The following is an 11285-nucleotide window of genomic DNA, read 5'->3' as shown; positions in this document are numbered from 1 at the left end:
AACAACTAAATAAGAAATGAATTTTTGCTGTTTCAAAAAACAATTATCATAACTAATTGTCTAAAAAACATTTGTATTCACAAAAGTGCAGCTTTTTATGCACTATTATTATTTTTGCGAAGTTGCGAAGTTAAACCATTACAAATGTAAAATAAGGTATCCCACTGGTACGTTCTTATGCGCCATCTAGGGGAGCTTACACAAACTAAACACGCATCAGTCTTGCGTCTCTGGCGGCCAAAACAAGAACCAGCGGATCCGATCCTGTTTCTGTCCGTACGCGAACCCGTGTGTGCGTGTGCTGGAGCTGTCAAGTGCATCCCGTCGTGTTTTTAATTGAAAGAGAACGCATCGGGCACCGGCGCTAGGCACCGGGCTTCTCACGGATTGTGTGACCGATGGCCGCGCGTGCATTGTGAGACCTCGGCGGCTGCAAGCTATTTGTGCACTTCTAACCGGCCTCCCTTTTTAACAACGGGCGATGGCCAAAATCCTCAAGCACCTCGGCTTCGGCAAAAAGCCGCCGATGCCTCCGCGGGTGGATTACAATATGCGGTCGTACTTGGGATTAGGTGAGTGTGCGGTGCTATTCGTACTAATAACATTCTCCATCGGCGCAGAGAAGCATGCGGTTCCTCTGCTTTTTTTAGTGAATGGAGCCGCGGTTCTTAGCGCTTGCTGCTTCCGCGCATGCGGCGTTGGAGGAGCGCGAGTCCGTATCTTCGATTTTGTCGGGAGGGGTGAGTGACTTCCGAGCAAGGCACGATTATCCGTCATCTTCCGCACCGGCCAGCCTCAGTTGATGCGTGCGCTCATCGAGAGGAGACCAAATTTTCCTCGATCGCGACACAGATATGCATACAACGGCATAAGACCCACTTATATATTTTTCGCGATGCCCCTTCGTAAACAGGAGGTCCCGTTGCACATGCGGAGTCTCCATATCGCTCTCTCCGCGTGTTTCGCGCGGTCGCCTTCTTGTATGACAGCGCCTCGCTTATTTTACGTTTGCCGCAAGTCAAAACTAGATTTCGTTATCCTGCGCCGCTATAAGTGCGCGATGTGAAGGGATGCAACTGAAAAAATAAAAAAAAAATAAACGAGATTAGGGGACTTCATAAGGCTTCAAAACATTAATTTATGCATGAATTAAAGTGAGTGCTCTCTGCGCGCCTATCATAAGAAGAGATTGTGTTCCGTAACTGGCAATCGACAAAACGTCGGCTCGCCTATCCGATTCGAGAGGGCGTGGATTTGTTTGTAAATGTACTACTAGTACACCATAGAAAATGGACACTATCCATTCGTATTGTTGTTTTGCAGCATGAGGTTAAATTAAGCGTTTGTTTTGTCATATGCTGAGTTTAAAGATCTGAATAAAAATGAAAGGAACGAAATGAAAATTAATGTAGGCAATGGCAAGGACGAAAACGCACGATTGAACGGCCACAGGCTCCTATTTTTTCTTTCTTTCTTCCCTTCTTTCTTTTTATTCTTTCTTCGTTTTAATTTTTAGCGTCGCTTTTTCTTTTCGATTTAAAACTCAAGAGACCTGGAATTCTAGTCTTCGCACACGTTAAAAATATCGTGCACATTCGATCTATCACGAGTGAATGAATGGGTCATCGTAGAACGCGTAGCGCTTAGAGACCCAAAAAATACTCGCGTTACAAATTTAATAACATTTTGTACTATACAACTAGAGAGGCGAGGGCTTGGGGAAAAAGAGCAGTATTTAGGAAAGGAAACTATATATTTTTTCGCCCTTGAGAAAAAAAAAAGACAATTATCTACTATGATGTCACAATTGGCGATAAATAATGAAATGGCAACCATAATCTTATCTAATATTATTTAGGTCATATGGTGCCCAATATCTTCATATTTGTTCCGCTAAGCTGTAAGCACCCAGCTCGACACCCATATCACTTGTTAGGGAGGGATGTTCTGCGGATGTAACAAGGGAACAAAGCCTCAGAAAGTTTAGTCTGGCGCTAAGAATAGAATTAATCCTTGACCTTACACAGCGTGAAAGCTGAGACATAGGACAAATGTGTGCTGTGTTGTTCTTCCGTCTGTTTGTCAAAGCGTTGCACTCTCTTTTGTAGTTTCATTTTGACCCGCCGTGCTGGCACAAAAAAGTGTCTTGGAAGTAGAAAAAAAAAGAGAAAATCTCGCGTGTGGTTGCTTCCTTAATTGTAACTGACGAATGCGTACCACTAACATTTTTTTCGTCTTAATTATGTCGATGTTTGCTATGTTACAATGCTACTAAGCGTATGTATGGAATTGTCCTTGCAGATACTTTCCTTTCTTTTTCTTGATGACATTCTACTCACTTAATCCTTTGTTACCCACATTCCTACCTAAGACCTGGTATTCAGGCTAGCTGTAATTCATAAATAAATAAATAAATAAAATCATAGGCGACATAGATCGCACTTTCGAACGCCTCATCAAGCTTGGCTTGACATTAGGTCTTATTCTATCAAGGGAAGTTCCAGGGAAAGTTCTTTGTTTTTGTTGACTCGTGATTTCTCTTGAAGACAATTCATGCTGTCGTTTTCTAATGGCGGTTGCGGTGTTTGCGCAGCTTGAGCTGACAAACTTCTTCGTTTTAATAATGATGGTGCTTTAGACGAGCCTTTTGGTTCTTGGTTCCATATTCCTACAACAGTGGCCGCAAGCGGGGCGGTAACATGAACTTTGTTTATGTCTAGCCGTTGTTTGCCACCGTTCAAGTACGAATTTCGCCACGATGTTTGACGACAGTAACCTGAATGGAATTCACGGCAGAGCCACATAGTGTCCGTGTAAACTGCGTTGAATGACTAATAGGCAGCGCGCCATTCTCTCTCTCTCTCTCTCTCTCTCTCTCTCTCTCTCTCTATATATATATATATATATATATATATATATATATATATATATATATATATATATATATATATATATATTCTCCATTGCCGAAAAAAAAAGAGAGTAGCTTTCATGGTTGCATGCAAAAGGCGTGAAGGAAGATCGAAAAAAAAAATATTAGGAAGGAGCGCCACGTGATAAGGGTGAAGTCAGAAAAATTGCGGCAGAAACCATCGATAATCATTATATCGCTGTCAAGCTTCATTGAACCCGCCCTCGCCCCCCCCCCCCCCCCCCTGCCCCGCTCCCTCCTCACCGCATTTTCCCTCTCACTCCATGTAAATCCCTTCACGTGTCACCGCATTCCTTATAGCTACGCAATATACGATCGGTCCAGTTTTCGTTACACTGGTCTCCGGGATCGGTCCACTTTACTCGGGAAGAAACCTGCCGAGGAGAGTCGCCAAAACCTTGGGAGCAAGACAAAGGAAACTTGCTTTCATAAATGAATGATGCGCTGGAAGGTGAACTCCTGTTGCAGTGAGGACATTTAGGTACAATTTTTTGTTTCATTGCGTAATTCCGCGGGGTATAGAACCGGTCACCGGCACGTCTTTAGGAGTACAGCACAGGTGGCTGTGTATGACGTTTTTCATTCGCGCGATAACAGCAGCGAGAGAGCGGCCCCAAGAAACTTCCGGTCACGGGCCTCATCAGTCAGCTGCGCCGGAACGCAAAGCGTGTTTTTAAGTTCTTCCAGTGTGCAGAAAGTCTATTTTTAAGTTTTGAGATAAAAGACATGCGCATAATGCTTTGGTATTAATACTTCGAGTTTCTCGTATAACTTGCGGTAATGTTGAGTCGTAAAATAGTCGTTATTTACTGAGGTAAAGTGTTGAGAACCGGCGGGCTTAGATTTTAACGCGCTACTCTATATATACTCGACATAGCGGCCAATGCTTCTCTTGCTCGCTAGATTTAGCGGGCTACGTCGGTGAGCAAAACCGGAAGTCGTCCAGGGCCTATGTTTGCAAACAGTGAAAGGGTCTGCAATGTAATGATGTAAACGCAATGATATTTGCGCGCGCGCGCCGCTGGAAGGTGCGCGATTCCTCCTCCGCTCCCTGGCTAGACTGCTCGTCTCACTTCTTCACTAACCCTTCACCAGAATCACCACATCCCCCTAATTCCTTTACACCGCCCTCGGCACATTTCTCGTCGCACTGTAGCAATGAAGCGAACGCGTTAAAGAGTCGTCCCAACACGTGTGTTCACGATGCGATAGATTTGAGCGCCTTCCGCTGCCGCAGTCGGCGCGCGATCCTCCAAGTAGACGCAACAGGTGCGAGAGCAAGGTGGCGCTGGCGAACACGCACGTGGAAACGAAGACGATAAATGTTAAAATTATGGGGTTTTACGTGCCAAAACCACGATTTGACTATGAGGCACGCCGTCGTGGGGGTTCCCTGGATATTTGACCCATCTGGGGTTCTTTAACGTGCACCTAAGAATATAAGTACACGCCTGTTGTCGCATTTCGCCCTCATCGAAATGCGGCCGTCATGGCCAGGATTCGAGCCCGTGACCTCGTGCCTGGCAGCCGATAAATGTTTACGTTGCAACGAGCAAACCGAAGTTGCACAAACACATCGGGAGAAAATGTGCACAGCGCGGTTGGTAAACACCCGAACATATGCGCATCGATCAAAACCTAGCGGGAACCGCATACACTCGTCCTCCGCATGGGGAAGGGTGGGTGGGAGGGGGGGAAGAAAAAAGAAAAGAAAAAGACAGGAAACAAAACACGGTCCGCCGAGCGCGCGGGGTCACGTGTCGGGCCAACTTTTGGAGGCACGGGAGAGAGAGAGAAAAAAACAACGAAGGGGTCTGTTTTACGGGGAGTTCATTTGCGAATGCTGGCTGCGTGACGTTACGCTCCCTCCCACTTAGTTTAGCTCCCACTCGTAACCAGTAAAAACGTTCTTGCATGTGTCGTCGTCAGCGTTTTGTTTTATTTAACAGTATGCTAGGATATCGCATTTATATTCTTCCATTCATTTCTTTCTTGTAACTTTAGGCTTGTATTGTAATTTTAATATTTCTGCTCGCGCTTTCAATATTTCCGAATGCTTCACATCTCTAGACAAAGCAGAGAACTATGGGACGGAGAGCGTTATTTCTCACTGTAATTGTGTGCACGTGCAACGTCCTTTATGAATGAAGCAAATCATCAAAATTGATAAATGTTCGCTCGTGGCCGGCTGCCGTCAATGGCGTCTTATTATTGTTTTTTTTATTCTCTCTCTCTCTCTCTCTCTTTATTTATTTTGTTTTTGCGTGCACCTCGGCGAAAACAAGGCGAGCGCCATGGTTTCTCTCACGACATTCGGTTGAATTTTTCTCCCCTGTATGCATCTCAAAATTTCGCCGATACCTTGCTTCGTCCGTTATTACAGCCGCGGACGCGCTACCCCTTTCGTTTCCCTGGACCGAAGCCAAAAGCGCGCCGGGTGGCTTATATATTGGGCAAGGCTGTATACAGTCAGATCCCGTGCCCCCTTGTCAGCGTCTTCAGAACGAGGCCGTTCGATTGTCGTGCCGCGTGTCCTGACATCTGGTCCTGGGCCTTCGCTGCTGGCGATGTACGGGCGAGCGTACAGGCTGTTGCGCTAAACGAAACACGCATGTGTTCGTGTGTCACGCGCGCGGACTGTAGGTCGCGTCACTGTGTTTGCTCTGTATGTAGAGGCGGTGTTGGATACGCGCGCGCAACAGGCTGCCAGAAAATCGTGTCCGATATGTAATAGGGCGACATATTCTACTATATATGCGAACCGAACCCGCTAGTTTCTGCTTTACAGCGGAACGCTTAAGTCCTTGAGCACTCCCTGAGTCACCGCACCTATGTACATGTCGGTGTGTGTGTGTGTGTGTGTGTGTGTGTGTGTGTGTGTGTGTGTGTGTGTGTGTGTGTGTGTGTGTGTGTGTGCGCGCAGCTTACGGATGACGGCTAAGGCGCGCGCAGATAATATAGTAGATTTCGTCATCAGTTCTGTGTGCTGACATGGATGTTTGGCTTCCAAAAAAGAAATAAAGAAGAAGAAGGAACGAAATAAATGAGAGCAAGGAAACCTGTGATTTACATTGCTTGTACTTATGAAAGCAAGCTTAGCCTTGGCTCTCCAGTCAGCGCCTAATTTCGGAGGCCATGGTTCAGCGTGCCGTGTTGGCCAGTGTCGTCGCCTTTCCTGCCAGCCGAGCTCCCGCCGCTACTTTTACATGTTCTCCTTTTACAGCCCACAGCTAATATAAGAATATAATATACAGGGTTGCCTGCAGCTCATTTACACACGCATGCACGCGATTTTTATCGCCATTGGCAAAATAGGACGGTTGTTTACTGTTAGTTTAGAATTTTATTGTACTTGTGGATATATATAATTTTGCGGAATTCTCGAAGCGTTACGCGGGAACGTCGCTGTAGGGAAAAAAGGATTGTGGATGAATCGGAAAATGATGTGGAAGGACAAGCGAATGAATGGCTTGTGCTGGGCGAAATGCCTTTACCATAGGCCACCTGCGTCGTTAGAAGCGCCGCCTACTCAAGAATAGGCGTGTGGCTTTCGCAGAAAGGATGTCTACATTTATAAGCGTTGTTCTGTTCCATGGTATACGCTGCGCTGCATCTTGTAAACGCTGGTCTTGCAAAAATAAATAATTATAATAAATAAGAAGAATATATATATATATATATATCCCCGGGGAAGGCAAGTTACAATCCAATAGAGCATACATGCATATATACCCTTCGGGTGTCAATTAATTCTCTCCATAAAAAACTTATAGTTTGGCCATATTCTTGCATTTTCAGAATTATGAAAAGCATGCGCGGAGCTGCAGAGCAGGTTAAGAATTTTCAGTTCTTCAGTGAGTTTTGCGAAGTTTACAGAATGCGCAGTGTTACAGAATGTAGTCCCGATATAAGCGAGAGTTGCAATGTGGACATTCGAACTGTTGCACATACGGGTCCGATGTGGCTGGTTAAAGATCAACTATTTGCTTAACACGCGCATAAGGCGCTGTTTTTCGATGCACGGGGACTTTTCTTCGCTCGTAATTTAATTCTCGTACACCATGCCTATTATCGCCCTAAGTCTTTTGTTTTGTTTATTTATTTATCCTTTCCTTTGTCGGGACGAGGGGCAGATGTGACCGCGAGACGAGTTTATCACCATCATCCGCCGCGTCATCCACTGAGCAAGTAAGATCACACCAGGTGAAATGTCTTCGGAGGCCATCAGCGTCCTGTCGTTCTCGTCTAAGAACGCGACTGACGCGCACCAAAGCGGGCAACATGCAGCCCGACGCCCGCACTCGCATGTTGCGATGCGCGGCGAAAGCGGAACCGACAGCGCGATCTCCTGCCTGCTGCTGCTCCTGCCTGCTGCTGCTGCCGTTTTCTGTCACGTGCCTTTCGCTCGCGAACTTCCAATTTCCGCTCCGTCTGCCGGCAGCAGCACCCCGTTCGTTTCTTCCGAACGCGGACTCGCTCGGCCAGCGGCGGGTCTCAGTCTATTTTCGAGTGAGCAGGCGGGGTAGCGCGCGGCGTCTGACTCTCCAGAACGGAGATCCGGCTTTAATTTACGCTCCGTCTCCGTCCCGTGCGCGTGCCACAGTTTCCTGCGTCTCACTCTCTCTCTTACTTTGTTTAGCTTGTCGTTTTTTTTTCTTTTTTCATCTGCCTTTCTATTTGCATTCATGTTTGGCTGCCCAAGTGCTCGGTTGGCTGACGCCCCTCTGAGTCGTGAAATCCGCTTCCCCGGACCGTCTCCTGCTCGACCCCTATCTTTTGTTGTCATCGGCGCTTCGTTAGGCGTGGAGTGACGTCATAGATGCGGGACGTCGCGTTTCCCCGTTTCAATATCCTGATTGCCGCACTGTTCCCAGCTGTCTCCCGTCTCTCTCTCTCGAGCTCCCGCGCAATGTCCCAGTAGTAGCAATCGCTGCTGGCGTGTATGCAAGGCTATACGTTGTCCTACAGCAAGCACAAGTGCTTGTGGAAACTCAGGAAGCTCTTATTGGCGGCTTGCAAAACTGATCCACAAAGCAAAAGACGTTTCAAATATATTTATTTATTTATTTATTTGTTTATTTATTTCCCTGGGCATGACAGAGATGGGCACTAACCAGTAAGGTCAGAAGGAGGAATGGACGTCCGGCGTTTCTCAGGTTCGACTTTCCCTAGAGCCGAAAGGACGTCGGGTGGTGCTTACAGGCTTCAGAAAAAAAAAAAAGACCCGTTTGCATGGCACATGTTCAGTATTAGGTACTGGTTTCTTTATAACCACAAACGTGCGCAACAATGAATCGTTCCTATATTATTTTTATTTCTTTCACCCGAGGAAGGAGAATTAAAGCACGGCAGACGGAAAACCACAACAAAGTATAGCCTGACTGTATCTGAACATGTTAGGAAATTGTAATTTGTCGTCTTGATTGATCACAAACATTTTCTGCCGCTGTTTCTGTCACGTTATACTCGAGCTGAAATTACTCGCTGTAAATAACAGCGAAGAATAAGAAACGCTTAGCAATAAAGTGATAGCGAGCTTTTCGCTTGCTCTCTCAAACTGTGGTACAATCTCGCATAATCTCGTACCTCTTGCAACTGACAGCGACGCGAAGTTTTAGGGCAGGCGTCGAAACGCGCGAAACTTACCCCCTTGACACGAATGGCACGTGGAAATGTGTCAGCTACGGGAGATGCGTACGGTCCGCAAAGTCGGAGCTCTGACATCGCGCTGACAACGCGCATTTACACATCCGAAGGGAACAGCGAAGGAGGAGTGATGATTACGTTGAAAGCTTTTGTCACCGCGGTCTTTGCAGCTGATGTACCATCATCGGATGACCATTCTCAGACCGTTCGTTTAATGACCGCATGTAATACTAGATCTACCGCCACGAGCCTGTGATGTCCGACTCCCAGAAATCAAGATCAGCCGGTTGAGAAACGTTAAAAGAAAGAAAGAAATTAAGAAAGAAAGGAAAAAAATGAAGGAATGAATGAAGGAAGGAAGGAAGGAAGGAAGGAAGGAAGGAAGGAAGGAAGATGAATGGTTTCGTTTGAATTAATATTCTGCTTCATAGTAACGACGTGCCGTTCGAAACAACATCTGAGTACGTGACCTGCCCTCTTTATTTACTTCGCTGAAAGGAAAGTCGGCAATAAACGCTCTTTTCATCCAGCCGAGCAAAAGGAAGAAAAAAGAAAGAAAGCTTGTGGCTGGTTTTTTCCCCCGAATCAGAGTCAATGGACGCATAAGCAGAGGGGTGATGAGCCATCTTGAGGCATCTTGAGTGCACCAAGTCGAAACGGGACGACGGTTCTGCTCAGGAGCGTGCAAGCAGTGAGATCACTTCTGCGCTATGCACTGGTCAGCCGACGTAGACGAAACACTTTTTTGCGTTAACGAATCCAGAGAAAATAACATGTTCTCCTCGTCTCGAGGCACTCTTTACACGTTGTTTGAGTCAACGGATGGCAATGTCAGACTCTATACGAACTCTTATGCTCGCTGCTCTTCGAACTTTTTCCAAGCACCTCGCGTGGTTTCCAGCCTTTATTTATCCCTCTATTGTTTCTTTGTACCATGTGTGTGTGTGTGTGTGTGCGTAGTGACTGCTCCGTACTTTGTCTTTATTGTTAGGCTTCGGAATCCCCTTAGAGCGTGCGTCGTCTTATCTCCTCCGTATTTTCCTGAAATTGGCCGGCTGGCCGCTGGTTGCTCTCTTTCGTCATGTGGAGGGCGTCGCGTGATAAAGAAAAAAAAAGAGTTTCCGCTTTTTTGCTTTCGTCCTTGAGCGCGTCAGCGTATGGCGCGTCTTCGTTGAATGACGCGGCCTTTCGGAGCTTCAGGCTGCAGCTTTATCGCTTTAGCTAGCTCTCCCGCATATGTGGAACGCTGGTGAAGTGTTTAGTGGCTCATTGCAGGGGGCACAATGGATGGTGCGAGGAGCCGCTAGCTTCTTCAGCAACCCAGCCCCCGTACGCCGTAGTGGGTGTGCCAGATTGGCTGTTCCACTCAAGTAAATAAGTTCTATATGATCATGGAAAAACCGTACTACTGTGATCTAGTAACGTTGACTGTGAGGAAATGGTTAAGTTAGATTGCTCGGATAATGTTCCGGCAGTCCATGCAAGTTCCCGCCGCCTACGAGTGTAGTTACATCCTTTATGTTGAGATATTTCCATTTGCATTTCATTTTGTTAGGTCACCCCAAAAGCAGAGCACACCAGAAATGTGTTGGGCCAAAAGCCGAAGCTAATCGAGGCTCATGTTGACACATAATTTGCAGCACAACACAGATACGATTATGCAACATAGTAAGTATGCAGCACATTCAAGTAGCTAAGTAATCAGATCACATTTAAACAATCATTTTAATTAATGACATGTGCAGTAATATACAGCCAAAAATATAGTTCTTCAAGAAAGTATGCATACAAAAACCGTAAAAAGCGAAGCTAGATTAATAAAGCAGTCACATATACAAAAACGGCAATTTTGTTATAATTACGGTCATATCATATAGACGGCATTAAATAATAGTTGAAGCAGAAGAGGAACAGTGACAAGCAATGAAAGAACATCATTGCTGAATTTTGCTGAACACACACTTTAATTGCTAGAGAAAGTTGTGAGCTATCTTAATTTCAAGTGGTATTGCATTCCATATTTTCTGCAACATGATGTTTTATAAGAAGTTCGCAGTATACGTTACGCGTGGCCGACAAATTAAAATTAAGGCTGTTTGCGTTCCTAGTGTTACTCAATTGTTGGTACAGTAAACAGGGTAATAGATAATGGATGGCTAATGTATATAGTATCATTGATTGCTATTAAAGCTTTTACTTCAAAGGCAGACATTAATGGTAGCATTCGAAGTTCTTGAAATAGTGATTGGCTGCGATGACGTGCTGTACGAAAAAACATGATACATAAAGCCCGTTTTTGCAGTAGAATGACGAGATTTAAATGAAACTGAAATTTAGAACCCCAGGATTCACAACGGTATGTTAAGTGACAGCGAAAAAGAGAGTAATAAATATATTTTTTAAGACCTGGGTATCGAAGTAGCGTTCAGTTTTCAAAAGTGTAAATGATTGTGATGCCAGCTTTAAGCAGACATTACCGATATGCACATTCCAGCTTAAACTAAAACATAATGTAACGTCTACATATTTTATAGAATCAACCTCTTCCAAGAGACAGTTATCAGAATAAATGTGTGGTAGGGGGGAGGAGCGGAATACCATATATTTTGTTTTGGAACTATTCAGTGTGAGGCTGTTTGTTTTTAGCCAACACGACAAGCGTGATAGTTCTTTGTTTATGACGGAAGCAGTGTCGCATACAGATTTT

General features: G+C 45.4%; 1 protein-coding gene across 3 annotated transcripts in view; it reads left to right on the top strand.

Annotated features, from left to right (window-relative positions):
- LOC135904071 (uncharacterized) overlaps window positions 1-11285 on the top strand; it is a 592735-nt gene that overhangs the window by 362012 nt on the left and 219438 nt on the right. For 2 of the 3 annotated variants that reach the window (XM_065434658.1, XM_065434656.1), the window contains exon 1: window positions 266-572. The exons of the other annotated variant lie outside the window; for it this stretch is intronic. In XM_065434658.1, the coding sequence (XP_065290730.1) occupies window positions 482-572 (91 nt within the window). In that variant the 5' untranslated portion in view covers window positions 266-481. Of the gene's footprint in view, window positions 1-265; window positions 573-11285 lie in introns of those variants that run through there. 3 annotated transcript variants of the gene reach the window in all.

The sequence above is a fragment of the Dermacentor albipictus genome, chromosome 1 (genome assembly GCF_038994185.2).
Source record: "Dermacentor albipictus isolate Rhodes 1998 colony chromosome 1, USDA_Dalb.pri_finalv2, whole genome shotgun sequence".
In the NCBI taxonomy this organism is placed as follows: Eukaryota; Metazoa; Arthropoda; class Arachnida; order Ixodida; family Ixodidae; genus Dermacentor; species Dermacentor albipictus.
This window is presented reverse-complemented; position numbering and strand designations above follow the sequence as displayed.